The 25194-nt window shown below is 43.9% G+C and overlaps 1 protein-coding gene across 7 annotated transcripts in view; it reads left to right on the top strand.

Moving 5' to 3' along the window:
• Positions 1-25194, top strand: part of UNC13B (unc-13 homolog B) — a 213076-nt gene that overhangs the window by 30185 nt on the left and 157697 nt on the right. For all 7 annotated transcript variants that reach the window (XM_058672175.1, XM_058672174.1, XM_058672171.1 and 4 more), the window contains exons 2-5: positions 11476-11505; positions 15037-15136; positions 20566-20683; positions 23203-23326. In XM_058672175.1, the coding sequence (XP_058528158.1) occupies positions 11476-11505; positions 15037-15136; positions 20566-20683; positions 23203-23326 (372 nt within the window). The remainder of the gene's footprint in view (positions 1-11475; positions 11506-15036; positions 15137-20565; positions 20684-23202; positions 23327-25194) is intronic.

Raw genomic sequence — 25194 nt, 5'->3', positions numbered from 1 at the left:
CTGACTTTCCAATTAAAAACAAAAAGGTGTATATATATCTTAAATAATTTGTTCAGGCCGAGTGGGAGTAAAACTTGGAGTCTGTGTAGTTCCAAGAAGTTTTATGATATTTCTTTGACAGGGCCCATTCCCTTTTTTTTTTTTCTTTTAAGACTTACCTATTTTTATTGGAAAGACAGATTTACAGAGAGGAGAGGAGAGGTAAAGATCCTCCACAATGGCTTGAACTGAGCCAATCCCAAACCAGTTGTCAGAAGCTTCTTCCTGGTCTCCCACGTGGGTGCAGGGTCCCAAGGCTTTGGGCCATCCTCAACTGCTTTTCCAGGCCACAAGCAGGGAGCTGAATGGGAAGCGGAGCATCGGGATTAGAACCAGTGCCCATATGGGATCCCAGGCGCATGAGGCGAGGACTTTAGTTGCTAGGCTACTGCACTGGGCCTGAGAAGAATGATTTTTAAATTCCAAATTTTTCTTCTTAGCCTGAGTGTCCAGTTTTCATAGAGTTGTCCCTAAATCGGGGAAGGACAAGGACATGTTGCGAGCCAGTGGACAGCTGAGACATATGCCTGTGGGCAGTTGGCTGACAGATGTGATAATGTTTTGGGTCACTGGGTTCCGATTCTTGTCCCTGTTGGAAGAGTCTGAGCACAAGGTGCAGGTAGATGCAGCAAAGCCAAAGTGCATGCTCAGTAGTGTTGAGCCCCATCCCTTTATGAGTGAGAGTAGGTGTGCTGGTCAGGATACTTTGTTTATATTGACATTGTGATGAGTTAAAGGTTGCTGCGAGGATGCAGCTGGCAACCATGTTGACTGTTATAGCCAATACTGATTCTAAGTGATGAAACTCTGGAAGCTGAGGTTTTTCTGCTGCAAGGAACTGGGATACGGTTTGGGCAGGAAGGGCTGGCATCCTCAGCTAATGCATCTTTTTCTCCAAATATTAAAAAGGTAGTCATTATGATGCAGTCAGTTAACCCACCCCTTGGATGCCCACATGCATGTCAGAGTACCTGCTTTGGGTCCTGGCTGTTCTGCCCTTCTGAGCCAGCTTCCTGTGAATGTACCTGGGAAGCGGTGAATGGTGGCTCAAGGATGTGGGTCCCTGCTGTCCGCTCGACATGAATGGAGCTCCTGGCTTCTAGTTTTGGCTTAGTCCAACCTCAGTTGTTGCAGACATCTGGGGGTGAAGCAGTGGATAGAAGGTCTCTTTTCTTACTACCTCACTCCCATCCTATCACTCTGCCTTTAAACTAAGTTTTAAAAAAGTATGTGTAACAGAATATGGAAAGATCTGAGTGTAAATATGTTTAAAAATATGTATTATGGGGCCCGGCGGCGTGGCCTAGCAGCTAAAGTCCTCTCCTTGAACGCCCCGGGATCCCATATGGGCGCTGGTTCTAATCCCGGCAGCTCCACTTCCCATTCAGCTCCCTGCTTGTGGCCTAGGAAAGCAGTTGAGGACAGCCCAATGCATTGGGACCCTGCACCCACGTGGGAGACCCGGAAGAGGTTCCTGGTTCCCGGCTTCGGATCGGTGCGCATCAGCCCGTTGCGGCTCACTTGGGGAGTGAATCATTGGACGGAAGATCTTCCTCTCTGTCTCTCCTCCTCTGTGTATATCTGGCTGTAATAAAATGAATAAATCTTAAAAAAATATGTATTATGCTAGATTTAACATAAGGCAGTGGGATTATATGTGATTGCTACGTGTAAAAATGTTAACTTTTTATTTAAAAAATTTTATTTGAATGGCTTTGTTAAAGATAGTGAAAGACAAAGAGAGAACAAGAGAGAGACCTTCCATGTGCTGTGCAAATGGTGAGAGAGAGACAAAGAGAGATAGAGATATGATGGCTCTTTCATTTGCTGATCCGCTGTCCAAATGGCCTCAACCAATGTGCAGCGCTGGGCCAGGCAAGTCAGAAGCCAGGAGCTTCATCCAGGTCTTCCTGTGGGTTATAGGAGCCCGACGTGGGCCATCTGCTGCTGCTTTCCCAGGCGCAGTAGCAGTGAGCTGGATTGGAAGTAGATCAGCTAGGATACGAACTCAACCAGCACTCATGGGATACCAACAGGTGGTGGCTTAATGTGCAGTGCCACAATGCTGGCCTAAACGTATTAGCTTTTTAAAAATATGTTTATAATTTTTTATAATATATTTATTTTTGATGATGTTTACATAGTTAAGGATGTATACCCATGTGGACCACAGATTAGGGTGGGGAGGGTGAAGGAATGCGGGCAAGTCAGTGAGACAACTGTTTTCAATCTCCTTGGTTTTTTTTCCCCCTTCATATATCTGGGGAAAGTGAGGAGAGAAGGGGAGAGAGCCACTTCCAGCAGCCCAGCTGCATCAGTACCCAGGGATGGAGGACAGCCAGCCAGTATCATCCCAGGGTCCCTGAAGTGGAGCATGTTCTGAGGGTACCACTCAAGTGGTTTTCATAATTTTGAGGTACTGTTGATTTTGTTGCTTCAAGGATGAGGAAATCCTTCCAAGGTCCATTGGCTGACACAGTCCATGTTACAAGTCTCCACTTGCCCAAATACTCGTTGTTAAGGCTTGGTTGGAAGAACTGTCCAATTTGTTCCGCACTGCACAGGCTTAAATAACCAGGGAGACCTGGTTCTGACACATGCACTCTGTATTCAGACCACAGATCTTGCAGTTTCCCTGTAGATGGAGTCTTGATTCCAGTGGTCCAGACCCCGTCTGCCGATGTGCTTGTGTGTACCCTCCACTTATCTTTTTTTTTTTTTTTTTTTTTTAAGGCGACAATGCTGGCACACTGATCTAGTTAACACATATTTGACATTGACCAGGCCCAGAATGCCCTCCAGCTATTAGCTGCTTTTCTCCCAGCACTGTAACACTTGCCTGGGTTCAGTCAACCTAGGCAGTTGCCTACAGCTAGGGCAGGTGTTAGCTTTTAAATACAAAAGAAATGTTGGTTATTTTATTTTCTGATTTTTAAACAAGAATTACAAGGGAATGAGTAGTGTTGACTTTGGCTATCATATCGTATGTGTAACAGGCAAGGCAGGATAGTCCTTTCCTGTGCTAAGGAACCTAAGGTCTTTGCTTGCATAGGATTATTTCCTGTAATCTCCAGGTGCCACTTGTAGATTTGATTCTACAGCAAAGTCAGATAAACTCAGGCATTGGAGTGCCAGTGTTTTCGTGGGTTGGGGACAGTTCTTGTATGATTTCTTATTTCTGCCTTTATAAGGAAAATGTTCTCCTGAGCATTTTTTTTTTTAGTTCTTAGTTCCAGAGTTTTCATTGTGGCTATAGTCCTATAAGAGCTCAAGCGTTGTGCAGTGACTTTTTACCCCCTGCCTATCTTCTCTCTCTGTTTTTTTCATTTAATCATAATGTACAAGAGGAAGAATTGTATACCCACCCTTCCCTGCTTTAACTTTGAAAACACTGATTAGCTTCAAAATTAAGTACCAAATTTGTTATTCAATCTGATATTTTTTAACAACCTGGAGGAAAAAATTGATAGTGATTAAGATATTTTTTGTTTAAATTTTATATATATTGTTTTTAAAAATTTAAACATAATAATCATTTATTTTAATGAATGGTCAATATAAAAGTATATAAGGAATTCAAGACTTAACTTACTTGTTAGTGTCTACTGATTTCTGGTGATACTGAGTTTCTCTGTCTCTTTCTCTCTTTTCCAACAAAAAGTTCTTGTCGTCTGGCCCCTCCCCAAATGCCTGCAATGGTGGGTACCAGAGGCAGGATCTGAGAATGCAATGCAAGATTGCCATATGGGTGGCCAGAACTCTGTTACTTGAGCCATCACTACTTCTCCTAGGGTCTGAATTAGTGGCAAGCTGGACTCAGGAGCTGCAGCTGGGAATTGAACTCAGGCACTATATCATTTAGAACACAGGGCTGCTGCTTACGGTTTTTTGTTTTTTTAAAGATTTGTTTATTTTTATGGTTAAGGGGGGTTTACAGAAAAAGGAAACACAAAGAGAAGGATCTTCTATCTCCTGGTTCACTCTTCAAATGCCTGCAACGACTGGAGCTGAGCCGCACTCAAGCCAGGAGCCAGGAGCCAGGAGCCTGGGGCCACTTCTGTGTCTCCCATGAGGTGCAGGGTCCCAAGGCTTTAGGCATCCTCTGTTGCCTCCCCAGGCCACAGCAGGAAGCTGGATAGGAAGTGGAGTACCCGGGACATGATGTGAGGCTCATCTGGGATGCCAGCACTTACAGATTGAAGGTTAGCCAGTTAAGTTATAGTGTCAGCTCCTAGAGCTTGGGTTTTACTAGTAATAAAAGAAAAAGTCCCTTGCTTCCTGTGGGCCTTCCTTGGGAGTAAAAAAAAAAAAGTCCGTAATTTGTGTAATTTGTGATGCTGCTAATTCAATATTGGTATAACCTGGAAAGAACGTTTTGTGAAAGAAGTGTTCAAGCTTAAACAGAGGAGCTGAAGTGCTAAAGTATCATCAGAATTATTCTTTGCATAAATAAGTACTATGTTATTAAAGTTTATTTCAGAAACTTAAGAGTTGGGTCCGGCACAGTGGCTTAGTGGCCTTGCATGTGCCAGGATCCCGTATGGGTGCTGGTTCTGATCCTGGCGGCCCTGCTTCCCATCCAGTTCCCTGTCTGTGACCCAGGGAAACAGTTGAGGATGGCCCAAAGCCTTGGGACCCTCCACCTGTGTGGGAGACCTGGACGAGGCTCCTGGCTTCAGATTGGCACAGCTCTGGCTGTTGCAGCCCTTGGGGGAGTGAATCAACGGATGAAAAGATCTTCCTCTCCGTCTCTCCTCTGTATGTCTGACGTTCCAGTAAAATATTAAAAAAAAGAAGAAGAAGAAACAAAAGAGTTCATGACCTGAAAACCTGTTAATGAATTAACAGACTAAAGAGGAAGCATCCTAGATAATGTCAACAGATGTAGAGCAAACACTTGATAAGATTCAGTGAGCATTTGTGATAAAAGCTCAGAGTAAACCGGAAAGGGAGCTTTATTAACCTGATAAAAACTGCTTGTTTCTGGATCAGGATGGATTATTCTCTGTTCCTTCTGCTAAAAATAGCTAAAACCTTTGCACTTTATATTTGAAACTAACATAGGAAGATTCTCTGTGAAAGGCACATAGAAGATCAAAAACTGATTAGGGAACTCAGGACCCGAGGAGTGACATGGCAGTGACTTTCCTGCATTTTCCTTTTTTAATATTTAGAAAAAGTTTGTTTTATTTTTATTGGAAAGTCAGATATACAGAGAGGAGGAGAGACAGAGAGGAAGATCTTCTGTCCAGGAAAGAGCTGGCGTGGATTGGCTCATGCCTTGCTGGGTGGGACACAAAGATTAGTCACTCCTCACCATGGTGTTGAGGATTTTCCTGCACCCCCCCCCAAAAAAATGTTCTGCACCTTAAATGTCGACAAATATCTTGTTAGAGTTACAAGCCAGTCTAGATTATCCCAAAATCTGCCAAGATCAACAAAATTATACTTCAACACAACAAATGGCTAAATACTAAAATGAAATAGACACAAGACAGCTGAATGGTACCCTATAGCCATTTTAAGGTATATAGCAGCCGGTCTGGTCCTGTATATAAACTAAAATTGAGATGTCAATGAGCTAATCATAGGTTGTGGTTAGGACTTGTTTGTTTGTTTTTTTTTTTTTTAACATACTGGTTACTCAAAACCATGTCAATTCCATAATATTGCAAATTGCTGTTGATGTTATATTGGGACTCTTAATTGACTGTGATATTATACCAGCTCTGACTTCGGACCAGAAATGGTCTCCCCAAGAAACTGTTCAACCCATCTGGACAATAAGTAGCTGGACTCCATGCTTGGTATATGTTTGCAAGGAAAGAATCTTGATTGAATTTGAACTGTAATGCTGCATCAAGGTGGAGGAATCCACCAGGGGGGAGGGGAGGGGTGGAGTGGGGGGATTCCCAGAGCCTATGAAACTGTCACATAATGCAAAATATTAATAAAAATATAAAAAAAAAGATCTTCTGTTGATTCACTTCCCAAGTGGCCACAATGACCGGAGCTGAGCTGGTCTGAAGCCAGGAGCCAGGAGCCAGGAGCAGATTTCTCATCAGAAACTTTGGAGAGTAGAAAGTGACACAAAATGAGAGAATTGTAAATAGTTTGTCAGAAATGGAATGAAAAGGTTAATGCATATTTTCCATGAACTTGGGGGTTGAAAGTCAACACAGTCAACACAGAATTCTATTTCCAGTGAAAGTATGTCTCATGGATTAAGATATTTATAATAATCTCAAATGAGGGAAACTGGAGTTTCTATCCTAAAATAATGATTTAAAAAGTCCTTGAAGTGTGGCCTGGCAGGGCCTGGGTTTGCCTATCTAGGTCCTTTTAGCCGGCATGCACAATGCTGCTGGACTGGGCTGCTGAACTGAGAGGAGGGGTGGCCTGACAGGGCCTGGATTCGGTCCCCCTTGGGCCAGGCAGCCCAGGCACCAATGGTGCTGGGCGAAGCCCAAGGGCCACCAGCTATAGGCTCTGAGTGCTTGAGGGTATGGGCTCACGGGTGGTCTGGGGATGGCATAGGTGTGGGCATTCAGGCATGGCGGCTCTTTGGCCGGAGCTGAGTCTATTCGAAGCCAGGAGCCTGGATCCTCTTCCAGGTCTCCCACATGGGTGCAGGGTCCCAAGGCTCCTGGCTCACTTCCAGGTGAGGAGTGACCTTCGATGGACTTGCATGGCCAAGACCCCTGTGCTGCAGATCTGAACCTCCTCAGTGGTTTAAATGGAGCAGAGGATGGCACGCCCAGATGCATAAAGAAGATATAGCATTCCATTAGGGCCTGCAGAGAACATCCACTACAGTAGCAGAGGAGGGAGAACAGATTGCCCATGGAAGAGGGTGGATAGATATGTGGGAGAGAGCACCCTTGAGGTGTTGCAGGTGAGGAATGAATACTGAGGCACTTCGATTGACAAGGCAACAGTGCTTGCATGTAAGCGAGGGACCTGAGACTGAGCAGTTTGGAGGAAGAACTGGAGGACATTTTAGGATCAGATGGCTGCATCAGCCCACATGGGGAACATGGACTGGGATAGTTAGCTTCAACCACCTCCGAATACCACTCATTGGTGCACACTAAAGCTGGGCTGGAGGACTGCCTGACAGGGCTAGATCACAGTATCTGCCAGTGAGAACCGGAACAGGAGACTGGCAATGTTGGCTTGGGCCATGGCACTAACTAGCATTCAAGGGAATCAGGTCTGGGAGCAGAATGAGGGGGGTGGTTTATGTGGACTTGTCCCCGTGGAACTGCAATTTCTGCTGGTTTGCTTATGAGCTGGGCATGGTGACGGGCTGAGCTAGCCATGAAAGTGGAACCTCTGACACTCATGGGTACTGGGGTTGAGTACAGGCCAGGCTGGACCAAGCTGTAGCACCTGCAGGCACACCCGACCTGCCAGCGAAAGTTGGGACTGAGGGCAGGTCGGGTCAGGCTAGCTGCAGTATCTAATGGTAAAGGCCAAGATGGGGAAAGAGGGTTATGCCAAGCTCTAGGTCAAACCAACCACAGACATGTGTAATAGCTTTGCTGGAAACAGGTCTGGTTAGGGAGTTAAGGCGATACCTTGGCTGTGTTGTGGTTCCTACTGGTAGTGCGAGCATTAGAATGGGGGCAGTGGTCTGGGCTGGGCATGGCTGCAGTCTCCCTCGGTATGGGTGTGGACTCTATCTGGGACTTGCCAGGCTGGGCTAGACTCCAGCATACACTGGTGCACTTGAGAACCATAGTGGGTGTAGAATGGGCTGGGCTAGGTCTCGGCTTTTGCTTAACTGTGAGAGCTGTGTCTCAGGGTGGACCAGGTGTGACTAGTCTGTAGCTCCCAACAGCAAGAACTGGAATGGATGTGAGCCAGTTGGGCAAGGCTACTCTTCCTGCCACAACAGGAGGTGGACTAAGTTAGCCTGGGCCTAGGACCCACCAGTGTGCGTGAGATCTACCACTGGGAGAGATACGGTAGAGGAGCTTGGAGAATTCCTTTGTCAGGATGCAGTCCCTGTAGGTGAGTTTAATAACCAAGGCTAGGAGCAGCTCAGACCAGACCATGTTACAGTACCCACTGGCATACATTTGGCTCAGGTCTTGGGGCAGGCCAGGTTGGGCCAGTTCATAACACCCACTGGCAACTCTCAGAACCAGGACAGGGTGCGGGATGGGTTGGGTGGGGTCATAGCACCAGCCAGTACACTTCAGGGCCAGATGCAGCTGTGAGCCCTGACTTAGCCCTGTCCCTGTGCTAGCTGTTATGGGCATTTGGGCAGTGAACTAATGAGTGCAAGACTTCTTTCTTTCTCTCACTCTTTCTCTCTGTTTGCCTTTCAAATCAAATGAAATAAATAAGTTGAAAAATAAGGCTAAATCCAATAGACTTTTATTTTCCTGAGTTTCTAAATTATGCTTGAGAATTGCAGGGTTCTCCTACAAGATTCTCATCTTTGTAGAGAAAGTATCTGAGATAATACATTATCTATGGGGAGAAGAAAAGAAGCTTAGTCTTTGCACTGGAGAAATGTTGGTATCACTAGACAGTGATGTTCAAGTAATTCACAGAAGATGGGAGAAAAAATGAGAACACAGAAACAGAGCACCAGGCTTAAGCCCTAGTATTTTTTTTTTTAAGATTTCTTTATTTTTATTGGAAAGGCAAATACACAGAGGAGTAAATACAGAAAGATTTTCTGTCTGCTGGTTCACTTACCAAGTGGCTGCAATGGCCAGAGCTGAGCCGTTCTGAAGCCAGGAGCCAGGAGCTTCTTCTGGGTTTCTCATGTGGGAACAGGGTCCCAAGGCTTTGGGCTGTTCTCAACTGCTTTCCCAAGCCACAAGCAGGGAGCTGGATGGATAGTGGAGCAGCTGGGGCACAAACTGGTGTCCATGTGGGATCCTGGCAGATGCAAGGTGAGGATTTAGACACTAGGTTATTGCACACTGGGCTGCTGTCTTCTGAAAGCTTATAAGTCTAATTGTCAGGTTTAGATTATTATTATTATTATTATTTTATTTCTTTCTTTTTAAGATTTATTTATTTTATTACAAAGTCAGATATACAGAGAGGAGGAGAGATAGAGAGGAAGATCTTCCGTCCGATGATTCACTCCCCAAGTGAGCCGCAACGGGCCGGTGCGCGCCGATCCAAAGCCGGGAACCTGGAACCTCTTCCGGGTCTCCCATGCGGGTGCAGGGTCCCAACGCATTGGGCCGTCTGGGGCGTTCAAGGCGAGGACTTTAGCCGCTAGGCCACGCCACCGGGCCCTATTTTATTTCTTTATATGACACAGTTTCATAGGCACTGGGATTCCCCTAACCCCTCCCCATGCCCTCCCCCCATGTTGGATTCCTCCACAGTGTTGCAGTAATACAGTTCATATCCAGTCCTGATTCCTTCATTGCGAGCATGTACCATGCCTAGAGTCCAGCCTTTTATTGTTCAGATAGTTTCAACAGTTTCATTGGGAGACCATCCCTGGTCTGAAAACCCACAACATAACATCAACAGCAATTTACAACATTGTGGAGTTAATTGACATGGCATTGAGTGATCAATATGTTAGAAAATTCAAGTTCTTTTTTTTTTTTTATTACAAAGTCAGATATACAGAGAGAAGGAGAGACAGAGAGGAAGATCTTCCGTCCGATGATTCACTCCCCAAGGGAGTGCAACGGCTGGTCCTGTGCCGATCCTGTCCGAAGCCGGGAACCAGGAACCTCTTCCGGGTCTCCCACACGGGTACAGGGTCCCAAAGCTTTGGGCCGTCCTTAACTGCTTTCCCAGTTCACAACCAGGGAGCTGGATGGGAAGTGGAGCTTCCGGGATTAGAACCGGCGCCCATATGGGATCCCGGGGTGTTCAAGGTGAGGACTTTAGCTGCTTGGCTCAGCTCCAACTGTTGCGGCCATGAACTGTTGGGAAGTGAATCAGTGGACAGAGAATCATCTTCTCTCTCTCCTCCGCTATGTATCTGACTTTCCATTCAAAAAAATAAAAAATCTTTAAAAAAACCCCAAAAACAGAGGCAAAGATGTTCCATGTTCAGTTCGTTCTGCAGATACCCTACCATCCAGGGCTGGGCTAAGCTGAAACCAGGATCTCAGAACTCCATCCAGGTCTCCCATAGCAGGGCCCAACTACTTGGGCCATCTTGTGCTGTTCACAGGGTTCGTACTAGGAGGATGCTGTCTGAGCCAGCTTGGAACCCAAGGAGTCTGATATAGGAAAGGGACATCCTACTTGGGGTCAGCCTGCCCTGAATCTTAGAGTATTTAACTTAGCGTTTAGTCTGTTCATAATTCATATTTGTGTTAGGGTGAGATAGGAATCTGATGTCATCTTTTTCTGTGTGGATGGCTAACTCTTCATCATTACTAATTTCTTCTTCCTTTTTTAAATGACTTATTTATTTGGCCAGGATCTCTACTTAGGCGGCAGGGGCCCAAGCACTTGGTGCTGCCTTCTGCTGTCTTCGCAGCCATGTTAGCAGGAAGCTGGATTAGAAGCAGAGCAGCTGGGACTTGAGCCAGTGCTCTTGTATTCACACGATGCAGGTCTTACAAGCAGCTGGTTAACTTGCTGCACCATAGTATTGGCCCTACTAGTTTCTTCTGACAACAGGTTCTTTATTCATAATAGTATAATTGCTGCAAAAGCAGATGTGAGTATAGTTTTTTTTTTTTTAACTCTCCTCTGCTCTTTTTAAAATTTATTTGGAAGAAATAGAGATATTTCACTTGCTGATTCACTGTCCAGATGTGTGCAACATCCAGAGCTGGGCCAGGCCAAAAACACGAGCTTAGAACTCGTCTGTCTCTCATGTGGGTGGCAAGGATCAAGCACTTGAGTCATCACCTGCTAGCTCCCAGGAAGCTGGAACTGGAGGCACAACTAGGTCCCGAACTCGGGCACTCCAGTATGGAATGTGGGGGCTCAAGTAGCATTTTGATACCTGGGCCAGATGCCTGCTTCTTTTTTCTTTTTCTAAAAATAGGTATTACGAAGGTTATTCTATACCTTATTTTTCTCTAACAGTGTATTTTTGAGTACAGTTCCATATTAGTAAATTGCTAACAGATACATGTCATTTCGTTATGAAATGTTTAAAATAATTTAATGTTTAACCCACTGCCTGATGTTTTATTCTGCTAGACATTGCTTCAGATAATTACTTGATACCTGCCTTCTGCATCTGTGGAATTATGGAATAGTTTTCCATGCGTGTGATTGCTGGGAGGAATTTGTTTTTCATTTTTGGTAATCTTTATTGAGATATAATTTATATGCACTAACATTTGTCAATGTTAAGTGTACTGTTAGAGTTTTCACAAATAAATGTAGTCCTATAAATACCAGTTTGGTTACAGAACAGTCCTGCCAATGGTTAAGCAAAACACATTTGCAAAAATTTATGATATCTTTTTTCTCTTACAGTTAAAAGAGCCAAATTCCAGGGTTCCCCAGGTAAGCCCCACCTTCTGTTATTATGTCCTTTCTCCCCTTCTATTTGTGATTAAAAAAAATTTTAATCATTAAATCAAATTCATTTAAGTTCAGTTAAAATTAAATATTTCGTCTAATTAGTGATTTCATTCAGCAGCCCCTTAGCTGCTAAATATGGAATTACTAATTAAAGTCAATGTTATTATAAAATATTAAATTTGTGTCTTTTATCTCTAGTGAAAAGTTAATTTTCTTTCCTTACGGCTAATCCAGTTCTATTTCTCAGTAGTTACTGTTTAAAGCTTTTAATAAATCGTCTCAGACTTTTTTGTATATATGTGTATATGTATGCACAAATGGATGCTACATACATATATGTGCAACTTGTTTTTGCAAAATATGGAGATCTGTGTGTATCTAGTTCTTTCTTTTAAGATGCTGTGTACACTTTTGTTCCAGATTTGTACTCTAGGTCCCTGTTGAATGAATGTTCAGGTTTCCGTGTTTCGGCTGTTATAAGTGATGAATGTTGTTATGCTTTTATCATTGCCCGATGTTACAAGCGTGTCTGCGTGCTGGAGTCCAGGATACACTTGCAGGGTCAAGGGTATATATAAAACTTGCTAGTTACTGCAAAGTTACTCTTCTGCCAAAAGTCTTTTTTGAGGATTATTTATTTTTACTTGGAACTTAAAGTTGTAGAGAGAGAAAGAGAGAGAGAGAGGGAGAAAGAGAGAGAGACAGAGACAGAGAGAGAGAGAGAGAAAGAAATTGAACTTCTGTCTACTGGCTTGCTCCCCAAATGGCTGCAACAGTTAGAGCTTGGCTGGTCCCGAGCCAGGAACCAGGAATCAGGAACCAGAAACTACTTCTGCATCTCCTATGTGGGTGCAGGGTTTTTTTGGGCCATCCTTTGCTGCCTTCACACGCCATGAGCAGGAAGTTTGATTAGAAGTGGCATTAGCCAGGACTCAAACTGGTGCCCATTGGGATGCCTGCATTGCAGGTGGAGGATTAATGTGCTATGCTACTGCATAGGTCCCTTTTCTGAAAGTTTTTAGTAGATTATACTGATACCAAAAGTGTGTGAGTATTTGTTTTTCAAATCCTTATCAACTTTATATATATATTTTAAATTTTTTTTCCTATATGCAAATGAAAATGGTATCCTCTTAATTAGTACTTCCTCAATGGTGAATGTCAAGTTACAAAGATTCTGGTTACTGCTGAGTAAAGGAGGAGGTAACTGGTGGAGTTACTGAGAAAATGTGAACGTGCTTGGGACCCAGGATAACCTGAAAAACTGGACTTGGTGCAACAGGAACTGAAATGGTTTCTGAGCCCACTGCTCCAACTCCTGGTTCTGGGTTAGGGCTTTTTCCTCAAAGTCGGCAGTTTCCCATCTTGGGCCCATTTCATAGCTACTCCAGGGAATTGGTTTGCCCCACCTGCAGTCAGTGTCTCTCTTTTCCCACCCTTTTAAAATCTTTTAAGAGGGAGTCACGTTGATCTCCGCTTTGGTCCAATCCTGGGAGTGGCTGTATACAGTTGGCCTTGTCAGTTGAGTATGACCGGTTTGGGGGCGAGGGGATGGAGTCTAAGATCATGCACTAGAAAGACTAACTAGCTCAGTGGACTGCATTACTACTGTCGGGAGTGATGGATATGAATGGGCTTTTATCCTCATAGGTATTTAGTGTAATTTTTAAAAAATTAGTGGAACTGGGCCTGGCATTGTGGCCTAGAGGCTAAAATCCTCGCCTTGGATGCGCCAGGATGCTATATGGGCGCCGGTTCCAATCCCGGAAGCTCCACTTCCCGTCCAGCTCCCTGCTTGTGGCCTGGGAAAGGCAGTCAAGGACAGCCCCATGCTTTGGGACCCTGTGCCTGTGTGGGAGACCCGGAAGGAGGTTCCTGGCTCCTGGCTACAGATCAGCGCAGCACCGGCCATTGCAGTCACTTGGGTAGTGAATCATCGGAAGGAGGATCTTCTTTTCTGTCTCTCCTCCTCTCTGTATATCTGACTTTGTAATAAAAATAAATAAATCTTTAAAAAAAATTAGTGGAACCATTAAGACTGAGGTGAAGGTATACAACCTTCCACAGTTTTTTTTTAAGTGTCATTTATTTTTATTGGGAAGGCAGATTTATGGAATGAAGATGATACAGAGAAAGGTCTTCTATCTTTATCTGCTGCTGGTTCACTCCTCAGACGACTGCAGTGGCCAGAGCTGAGCCGAACTGAAACCAGGACCCAGGAGCTTCTTCCGGGTCTCCCTGATAATGACCTGAGAAAGCAGTGGAGGATGGCCCAAGTCCTTTGGCCTCTGCACTCACATGGAAGAACCGGAAGATGCTCCTGGCTTCAGATTGGCCCAGCTGTGGCTGTTGTGGCCATTTGGGGAGTGAACCAGCAGGTAGAACATCTCTCTGCTTCTTTTTCTGTCTTACTATGCCTTTCAAATATTTTTTTTTTCCCCCAAAAACAAGGGTTAGTGCAAAATTTGCTGTTGAAGTCATAGCTCAGACTTCTGAGCTTTAAGTTCCAGGTTATCACCTTTGTTTAGTACTCCTGTTGTAGTCTGAGGTTTGAAAACTTCTCTTTCTCAACTGTCTGATAGTGTGTAACTTGTACCTTGAGTCAAATCAACTAGATAAAATCTGAAATCCACCTAGATAAAAATCTGTGTTTTCCTCAGTTCATTGCTCTGTCAATAGCTCTGCATTTGTTATCTCTTTCCATAGCTTAATAAATTTACCTGTCTTTCTTCCTTCATCAGTTCTGTTTTTCCAAGCTGCTTGATGGACTGTAAAATCAATTTAGTATATTGCAATTAACATTTTAATAGATTAGGCTAGGAAACAGTAGTGTATCCCTCTGTTTTTAGATTGTTTATTTGAGTGGCAGAGTAATAGGGAGGGGAGAGGAGGAGAGAGAGAGAGAGAGAGAGAGAGAGAGAGAGAGAGAAAAGATACCTTACATCTGCTGGCTTACTCCAATGACTGCGACACCCAGGGCTGGGCCAGGCCTACGTGAGGAGCTGGTCACTCTATCTTGTCCTCCTCTGTGGGCCATCATTTGTTGCTTTCCCCAGTGTGTCAGCAGGAGGCTAAATTGAAAAGCAGAGAAAAAAAAAAAAGCAAGCAAGCAAGCAAGCAAAGCAACTGGGACTCAAACTAGCACTCACCTATAGCATGCCTGCATGGCAAACTGGCTGCTTGACATGCTGGGCCACAAGGGCAGCCACACTGTATCCATCAACTTGTGTTTCTGGAGCCTGTGTTTCTGTGTGTCTATGCGTTTATTCCAGTAGGTCATATATAATATGTATTTCTTAAAATTTGAAAGAAGCTGCTTTAGCTTATTCTCTTGAAGATAGGTAGGTTTTTTTTTTTTTTTTGTGCAACTCTGGTACTTTGAATCGACTGTATTATACAACATAAAGTGTCATTTTTTTCTTTCATATGTAATGTTTTGATTTGGGTGTGACTTTATTCCAAGGGCCTTGTGAGATTGGGTAATGCTCTGAGCACTGTTATGCATTTTCTCAGAGAAATTCAATACGTATGTGACCCTGAAAGTGCAGAATGTGAAGAGCACAACTGTAGCAGTCCGTGGTGATCAGCCTAGCTGGGAACAAGATTTCATGTTGTAAGTACTTTGCAGCAGCCATAAGGCTGCATATGCCATAATCTTGCCAAGGTGATGGCTTGGATGCAGCGAAGCCTGTGTGTATTTCTAGGGTCTGCAAGATGTACTAACATTGTTAAGTATTCTTTTTCAGCACTGCTGTTCAAGGAATAAGTGAGAGATGTGGTAGGAAAAGTACATTCACTGTGTGTGTGTGTGTGTGTGTGTGTGTGTTTGTGTGTGTGTATTTTTGTTTTGTATTGGAAAGGCAGATTTATAGAGAGAAGGAGATGCAGAGAGAAAGGTCTTCCTTTCACTGGTTCACTTCCCATTGTGCCTGGCCCCGATTTTTTTTTTTTTGGTAATTAATTTACATGAAAGCTAGAGTTAGAAAACAGGAGAGAAAGAGAAAGAACTTCATTTTTTAAAACAAGATTTGTTTCTTTTATTGCAAAGTCAGATATATAGGGAGGAGGAGAGAAGGAGAGGAAGATCCTCTGTCCGATGATTCACTCCCCAAGTGGTTGCAGTGGTCTGAGCTAAGCCAATCCGAACCCTGGAGCCTCTTCCAGGTCTCCCGCACCGGTGCAGGGTTCCAAGGGTTTGAGCCAGCCTCCACTGCTTTCCTAGACCACAAGCAGGGAGCTGGATGGGAAGCGGGGCTGGGACATGAACCGGCGCCCATATGGGATTCTGGCACATGCAAGACGAGGACTATAGCCACGAGGCTACCATGCCTCGCCTGTCCGTCCGTCCGTCCTTCCTTCCTTCCTTCCTTCCTTCCTTCCTTCCTTCCTTCCTTCCTTCCTTTCTCTCTCTCTCTCTCTCTCTCTCTCTCTCTCTCTCTCTTTCATTTATTTTTTTAATTGGAAAGGCAGATACACAGAGAGGAGGAGAGACAGAGAGGAAGATCTTCAGTCTGATGGTTCACTCTCCAAGTGACCTCAACGGCTGGAGCTGAGACAGTCTGAAGCCAGAAGCTCTTCTGGGTCTCCCACATGGGTGCAGGGTCCCAAGGCTTTGGGTCGTCCTTGACTGCTTTCCTAGGCCACAGCAGGGAGCTGGATGGGAAGTGGGGCTGGCGGGATTAGAACCAGTGACCATATGGGATCCTGGTATGTGCAAGGTGAGGCCCTTAACCACTAGGCCATCACGCTGGGCCCATTCATTTAAAAATTTTTTTTTAAAGATCTACTTTTTTGTAAAGGTTATGCTTCTCCCTGCTGGGTACAGCTCCTGCTAGTGAGCATGAAAAATAGGGCTGGGAACAGGCTAGACCAGGCTGGGCTGCAGCAGCCATTGGCATATATGTGAGCATGGTCTGGGCAGGCCAGTCAGGGTGAGTCCACATTGAACAATGATATGAGCAAGAATCAGGACAAGGTGCAAGCCAGGGCAGATTGGACTAAAACACCTGCCAGTTCACATGAGGGTTGGGGATGGGCCAGGCTAAGTCAGGCTGTGGCACCTGCTGGTGAATGCTGAGAGTGGGAGTGGACCATCTCAGACTATGCTGCAGCACTCCCAAGAGCTAGGTCTGGGAGCAGGCCTGATAGAAGAACTTTGAGAACTCCCTTGCTGGACTGTTGCTTCCACTTATGAGCATGAGAACTGGGGCTGGGATGGGCTGCTCTGTGGGCCAGTCAGGCTTGGCTACGCTACTGCAACCTCTAGTTTGTCTGAGAGTCAGAATGGGTGTGCCGCAGCTGAGCTAGGTCACAGTACCAGCTGGCAAGTATTAGGACTGGGTGCAAATCATGTTAGGCTGGACCACAGTACCCTTTGGCAGGTGCAAGATCGAGGGGTGGGAGCATGCCTGGTAGGGTAATTCAAGGCATTCTCCTGTTAGATTGTAACTATTGCTGGGGCGCACAAGAACCAGGGCTAGGAGTGGACCAGGGCAAGGTGTTGTCACCAATTGGCATATGTGAGGGTTGCATTTGGGGCTAGTTGGGCTGAGCTAATCCTCAGCAATCATGGGTGTGTACAGAGCAGGGTGGAATACTGACTGGGCATGGCTAGGCCACAACTGAGACTGGCATGTGCAAAATCCAGGGTTCTGGGTGTCCTTGGTGGATTATTGGGGTTCAGCTAGTCCGGAGCACCTGCTGGTATGCGTGAGGACTGGGTCTGTGGCAGGCTGGCTGGGTTGGCCACAGTACATATCAGTTTGCGAAAGAAATGGAGCTGGGGCAGAACTGAATAGGCAGCTGCATCCACTGGTATGTGTGTTGGCTGGCACAGGTAACAGAACAAATATGACCCTTCACAGACTGGCACATGTAAGAGTCAAGTCTGGAGTCATCCTAGGTGAGGTTTCTTTGTGAGCTCCCCAGCTGGACCCCTGGACTCTGATCCTGGCCACAGGGAAAATCACAGAATGTGTTGTCTGACATTGGAATGCACATGTTAAAACTGAGCCCTCACAGTTACTGATGCCTGTTCAGTGGAGAGCATAACCAGATGCACATGGGGGACATGGTGGCCAGGTCATTTAGGCCAACAGGGGATGTCAGCCATCTCATCAGGGGATGGAAGGCAGAAGAGGTTCGACCGCTCTCTTGGCCAAGTTCCGCAGTATTTTTTGGGGTTTGTATATTCAATGAAGAGGATTTTGTTAGGCTTTGAAAAGATTTTTTCAACCTTGGAGCAGTGAAACTGACAGCAATTCAAAGCTATCAAAACCACTTAAAGTGACACCCTTGGAACACTTCCCCACATTGAGGTCTCTAGGTCATCAACAAAGAACCTTTTGCTATCCCCGGGTGCTGATGTAGTTTGACAGCAAGGAGTGGCCGTCTCTCCCTGCTTTCTTCTAGACACAGGGGAAAATGACTGAAACACATGTCTCACTCCCCTTCCTCCATACCAGACCCTCCCTGCCCCATTCGGAGGCCCACATGGGCATGCATTCCTCTAACTATGTAAACAATATTAAAAATGAAATAAAAAAGAAAGTGGAAAAAGATTATTAAGTGCTTTGGATGTATGAGCAGTATAAAAGTGTACCTTGTATTTTGTATTTCAGGGAAAAAAAAAAAGAAAAAAAAAGGAAATACCTTAACAGAATGAATGGAAAGCAAAGGGTATATATATAAGATATTGAAGAGGTTGAACCGAAAGATCTGCTTGGATGATTGGGTGGGTAGGATAGAGTATTAATGTAAGCTCAATGATGGACAAGCATGTTTTTGGGATATTTACAGGGCTGGAAGAAAGAGAGGTTCAAAAAGCAGTTTGACATTCAAAACTGGCTCACAGGGAAGAATTCTGGTTTGGATAAATATTTTCATCAATTCAAGCTATAGGTGAAAATGAAGAAGCAGAGAGAGAGGGAGAGAGAGAGATTGAGATTGCATATGGTTAGAAAAGTTCATGGGGTGGAGCCCAGCATTTATAAAGGGGACAAAAGAAACTAAAAAGGGATGAGGAGGAGAGCCAGTTGGTGTCATGGAAACCAAGGGAGAACTGAAGCTTCAAGAAGAAACATAGTGGGGATGGGCATTTGGCACAGTGGTTCAAACAGCACTCATATTGCCATCCTTTCTCCTGTTCGTGATTCTGCTTCCTGATAATGTATCCCTGGGAAACAGCAGCGAGAACGCAAACATGTGGGTCTCTGCCATCCACATGGAGACCAAATGGAATTCCAAGCTCCTGGGTTTATCTGACTCAGTCATGGCAGTTGCACACATTTGAGTAGTGAACCAGGGCACAGAAGATCTCTTCCTATACTTCTGGTTTAGCTTTACTGTGTGCCTGGTACTTTGCAGTAGATACATAATGCAGAACTCAGTTCTTGTCTCTGAAAGCTTGTAAGCTAGATGGAAAGCTACTCAAAGCTACAAAGTAGGTGAGTAGCCTGGCCATATTATCATACAGTTCCATCTATGGTACGTAAACCTTGTGATCCTACTTTTATCTGACTTCTAATTGGCTGTCCCAGTCACTTCCTGTCTTAACTCCCCCATGTGGAACACGGTGATCTGAAGCCCCCACTCCTGTAGTTAGCTTTGTTCTTAGGTGTTTATTTTCCTATAACACTTCCTTTCCAGCCCTTCTGCAGTATGCATGAATTTTCTTCCCTGTCTTTCACATTGAGATGTGTGAATTTTACCCTCTCCCCATTTTCACATGAGTTTTATTAGCTGTTTTAACTAGCTGTCTGTTCTTCCTTCTTTCTCCTATCCTTTCTTTTTTTCATTGGCAAATTCATTACTAATCGCCTCTTTCCCTTTTGTGTTAGGTGGCAATTTCATTCATTTTGGCATTTCTCATACTGTTTACTTTTAACATTTCTTTGAAAAAATTCTTTTTATGATATAGTTCCTTAGGCTACGGGATTTCCCTTTCCACTCCCTGCCTCCCCACAACCCGTTTTACCCTATGTTACAGCAATAGTCAAGTCCTTCAACAACAGTCACAAGTCCATCATTCTTCTATTTAGTATATCATGACATTGTAGGTATAGACAATGGTAGAAAATCCAGCATTCTATTCTCAAGATATTTTTAACAGTTTAATTGGGAGTCCATCTTTTATTCAGAAGTCGAGGTGCATACTGCAGTGTATTTCCACTTTCATGGTATACTTGCCTTCATTATGCATTTCTGTATATTTTCAGGACTAGATTGTTTATTTCTTAAAGAGGGCATTTCTACATCCTGATGTGAGTTTGTCCCGCCTGTAGTCTTGTATATACATGTACATATGTATGCTTGATTGAGTTGATTAACAGTAGAAACTTTCACTTGCAATAGTTTGCTTGTGTTCTCCTGCCCTTTGGGGGAAGTGTGCGTGTATGTGTGTGTGTGTGTGAGAAAACTCTCAGCATAAAATCTACCCTCTTAGCTTTTTTAAAGATTTGTTTGAAAGGCAGTGTAACAAAGAGAGAGGGCGAGACAGAAGCAAAGAGATCTATTGGTTGCTTCCGTCCACAAATGATTTCAACAGCCAGCGCTGTGCCGGCAGAAGCCAGGAACCAAGAACTTCATACTGGTTTTTTAATGTAGGTGGTAGAAGCTTGAGTACTTGGGACATCTACTACTGCCTTCTCAGGTGCATTAGCATGGGGTTGGATCAGAAGTGGGTCAGCTAGGATGATAATTGGCATTATGATCTGGAATGCCAGTTTTGCAAGGAGTGGATTAACACAACACTAGTCCCCTCTGAATAAATTTTTAACTGCACAATGCTTTATTGTGACCTCTAGGCATTGTTGTATGGTAGATTTCTAGAACCTATTCATCTTATATAACTAATGAAGGAATTTTTCTATGAATACTTTACATAAGTTCCTAGAAACCTAAGAAATGATTACATCATTTTAGGTCATTTGGTTTTCCCTAAAGAGCATGTTTAGAACATATTCAAGGTTTAGCAGAACAGGATATCTTGAAGTTTTTTTTCTATATCTGCCATTTTCTCAAAATGACTTTCTTTTCCCTTAGTGAGATTAATCGTCTGGACCTGGGTCTAAGTGTGGAGGTATGGAACAAAGGTCTGATCTGGGACACCATGGTGGGCACTGTGTGGATTGCGCTCAAGACTATTCGCCAGTCGGATGAGGTATGTTTGCTACCAGTTATCTTGTATGGTTTTAGCCCCATTTCCACCATCTTAGCTCCATTTCAACTGCTGTTCATCCATGCATCTTTGATTACTAGAAAGAGAACTTTCTAGTTAGAGTAAATGAAACCTCTCCATTCCTACCTAACCTTAGCCAGAGGACAAGGGGTTTTTAAGTCTGATCTTCCCTATGTCCTATGACAGAATTGAGATAGGTCAGTGCATATGAGTGTGTGTTTACCTGCAGGTAGGTCTCTCCATGTGAGAGTATGTGTGTTTGCCTGCAGGTAGATCTCTCCATGTGCATGTGAGTGTGTGGATTTACCTCGGTTACCTGTTGTTGCCCAGGGAGGAATCTTATTAGACTTCTGTAATCAATTAGCTGAATGCTGTTTTCTGTTTTGTTTCTTTCAATCACCAATTGCTTGGGAACAGGTAAACCCAGCTGTACGTTATTTTGAGTACTGAAATCCCATCCCATTTCCTAAATTAGACCATATGTCAGATAGCATTGTTTTCCCCTCAATCACTTTGGGTATGTACAGAATCTAGTATATTCTTATTGGGTTAACCTAGGCCATGGGTTTTCTCTGGGAGTGGGTGAGTTAAAAATCTTGTCTCTACATTTTTGTGCTTCTCTATTATTCTGAGTCTTTACTCCCCATAGCAGGTGAGGAGTTAATTTTCACTGCAGCCTTGGTTCAGTTCTACTTAACTGTAATTGATGGAGGCCATGCAGTAGGTGTGTATAACACGAAGGTGTGAAGAGAACAGCTCCCTGACTGGCAGGGCCCGGGGAGCTACCAGCTGCTTAGCAGGGCTAAGTGGATTCATCTCTGACCACCTTGACGCAGTTTTCACTCCCCCTCGCATGGACTCTCAACCACCCCACTATGTAATCTATTGAGGCATTGTCTGCCCCTGTGAGATGGCTTTTACAACCAACGTGAGCTTAAGAGTTAATGTTACTGAGGATGTCCTGGTGAGTGGGTCTTTAACTACACACAGGAGTATAATTAAGCCTGTGCTGTTTACCCATTGCCATAAAATCTGGCCCAGATATTTAGCATGCTTTCTGGGGAATGGCTTGATAAGAGGAACCCTAAAAGTTATCCTGTTACTGTGACCCTAAAGGTCATTCTGCTATGACAAAGAATATAGTTACTATGACCCTAAAGGCCATACTGCTATGACGAAGAATATAGCTACTGTAACCCTGAAGCCTATCCTGCTAAGGCAAAAAATATAGTTACTGTGGTCTTAAAGGTTAGCCTGTCCTTGCAATTCTTTAGAATATAGAAAATGTAGCTGTTTTAGTTGTTTTCATAAATTTTTAGCTAAAGGAAATATAGGGTGCTTTCACTAACATCATAAAGAGATATTTTTGATTATTGTTTGATCACTTATGAAGTTGTAGAGCCTGCAGTTGTAGAGGAATGTAATGTTTATAACTTTTTGTTTTAGATCTTCATGTTTTTTCTCTTTTGATGTATTTCTCCCATTTAGTGATAGATAAGTTGTAGAACAAGAATTGTATTAGGAGTGTATTACTGCATAAGATGTGTTGTCTACTGAAAAATTCTTGGTTGCAACGTTGGAATGGATAATGCCTTGTCTAATACTGAAACAATTTGTAGAATTGTCTTTGGAAACACTCGCTCATCCATTGTAGAGTTGAAACTTAAATAGAGTAACTTAGCTCATTGCTAACTGCAATTCTTTCCGCCGTTTTTACCCTTGCTTTACTTGTTTGGTTAACAAACTGTGAGCTTACAGACCTATGGCCAACTAATGTCAATAATCCTGATCCCCGTAGAACAAGGCCCCAGTCCTTTTAACTCATACAAGATAGGGGTCTGGTTGATACAGATGGCGCCTAGGTTATAGCCCAGACCTGAGGAGAGCAGATGAAGACTGGCAAGCCAAGATAAGCAAGGAATGTGAAATCCTTCCTCAATCATTTCTCAGGAAGTTGTAAATTGTGCCCCCCTGAAGCTATGTTAATATGCCCCTAAGAAAAAACTTTGTACTGTTTCTGTATAAATAAAGCGGACAGCTTTCTCGCTTTGTCCACTACGATCAAGGAATCTGGTGGTCCGTCTCCTTCTTTCTCTCTTCACGCCTCATCCACGCACCCTTCCCGAGTTCCGAACCTCGGCTGGAGCTGGACTCCGGCATGTAATGTTAGTAACTCTTTACCAATTAGAAGCAATAACATGTGTCTTTAGCTAACATAGTCATTAGGAATTGTGCAAATTAAGTATTGATGGTATGGAGGTGTCTGCCCTTGGAGGTTGCTGCTCGTCCTGGGGCTTGCAGGAAGCTGGGCACAGGGCAAGCTGCCCTCCCCTTGAGGAAGAGGACAGGGGCTACATGCAGCAGAGGCCTGTGGTCACAGCGATGTGCTTGCCTCCTCACGATCTGCATGGGCCTCGGCAGCTTCAGAGAGAAACTCTTAGTGCTCAGCAAGAGCAGAGGCAGCACAGACTCAAGTTGAACCTTTGATCTTTGTTTCCTAGGAAGGGCCTGGGGAGTGGTCTACATTGGAGGCAGAAACATTAATGAAAGATGATGAGATCTGTGGAACAAAAAACCCAACTCCTCACAAAATTTTGCTTGATACGAGATTTGAGTTGCCTTTCGGTGAGTCAATTTGATCAGGTTTTAAAACTTGTTGACATTTGTTAGCATATTGTTCGAACTTGTTTGCTGGATGTCTCGTTAATCTGTCTTCTGTCTCTTTGCTGTCTCTCTTGAAGGCATTTTGGCTTCACTCCCTGTGTTTGTGTTTCACCCGATGCTGGACATAATACAAAATATATTCTAGAATGGTGCTTTTTTTTTTTTTAAGATTTGTTTACTTTTAATAGAAATGCACCCAAATTTTTTCTTCTTTAGCTTTTATTTATTTGAGAGGGATTTAGGAGGAAGAGGAGGGGACACAGAGAGAGAGAGAGAGTGTGTGCACAAGCGAGTTCTCTCACCTTCTGGTTTATTTCCTAAATGCCCCTTATGGCCTTATGAGTAAGACTGGACAGGGCTGAAGCAGGAGCCAGAGTTGGTGAATTATTCTAAACCAAAGCATATAGACCTGTAACAAAAGCAGCAGGAAGTTGTTCCATGTACTGATTCACTCCCCAAATGGCTACAGTGGCCTGTGCTGAGCTGATCCAAAGTCAGGAGCCAGGAGTTTCTTCTGGATGTCCCATGTCGATACAGGGACCCAAGGACTTGGGCCATCCTCTGCTTAGACTTCTGTGCTGTGGTGCTGGCCCCTTAAGTCTAACGTTTTTTGATTTATTGAATCACTGGTCTTTTCATGCTGATTAAGTTTAAGAGCATAGAGTTTGAAAAATGTTAAAAGCATTTATTTGAAAAGTAGAGAGACTAAGAAGGATAGTGTGAGGAGAGGGCATGGCTATGTGGAGGAAGGAAGAGGACAGAGATTGTTTTATCCGCTGGTTTATTCCCCAAATGCCCACAACAGCTCGGGCTTGGCTGGGCTGAAACCAGGAGCCTGGAAGTCAATTCAGGTCTATTGTACAGGTAGCAGGAACCTAAATGCTTGAGCCATCATCTGCTGCCTCCAGGTTGCGTAGTAATTGGAAGCTGGAATTGAAAGTGAAGCTGATGAACTTGACTGGACAATAAGATGATGTTTGGTATATGCTTGCAATGGGGGAATCTCAACTGAACTTGAACTGTGGTTATGCAACAAGGTGGAGGAATCCACCATGGTGGGAGGGTTTGGGGAGGGGTGGGGAGAATCCAAGTACCTATGAAACTGTGTCACATAATACAATGTAATTAATGAATTAAAAATAATTAAAAAAAAAAAAAAGAAAGTGAAGCTGAAACTTGAACGTGGAAACACTGATATGGATATCCCAGTGGTGTCTTAACACTATGCCAAGCATCCTCCTTGATTTTTACAGCTTTTTAAAAAAATTTCTAGTGGTCATCAAAAATATATAGCTTATAATCTAGCCTCTTGGGGCCTACATGGTTTCTCAACAGGTTAATTCTCTACCCACAAGCGTTGGCATCCCATATGGGTACCAGTTCGTGTCCCAGCTGTTACACTTCCAACCTAGCTTCTTTCCTGAGGGCTGTGAAAGCAGTGGAGATGACTCAAGTTCTGGGCCTCTACACCCATGTAGCAGACACAGAAGAAGCTCCTGGTTTTGGCTTTGGATTGGCTCAGTTCTGGCCATTGCATTCATTTTGGGGAGTGAATCAGTGGATGGGAGATCTCTCTGCTTCTGCTGTCTGTAAATCTGCCCTAACAATTGAAAAAAATCTTAAAAAAAATTCTAGTCTTTTAACCATTTTAAAGATACAATCCAGTTGTGTTAAATGTTTTGTGTAATACCTGTTGTGTAATACCTTTACCACAGCTTTTCATACTGTAAAACTAGAACTCTTATTGAAACAAAACAGAATAAAACAAAACATAACAAAACTCTCCAGTAGCTCTTTGTCCAACCATGCCAGTCACCACCATTCCACTT

The sequence above is a fragment of the Ochotona princeps genome, chromosome 14 (genome assembly GCF_030435755.1).
Source record: "Ochotona princeps isolate mOchPri1 chromosome 14, mOchPri1.hap1, whole genome shotgun sequence".
Classification (NCBI taxonomy): Eukaryota; Metazoa; Chordata; class Mammalia; order Lagomorpha; family Ochotonidae; genus Ochotona; species Ochotona princeps.
The sequence above is the reverse complement of the archived record's forward strand: the minus strand, read 5'-3'. Positions and strand labels throughout refer to the sequence as shown.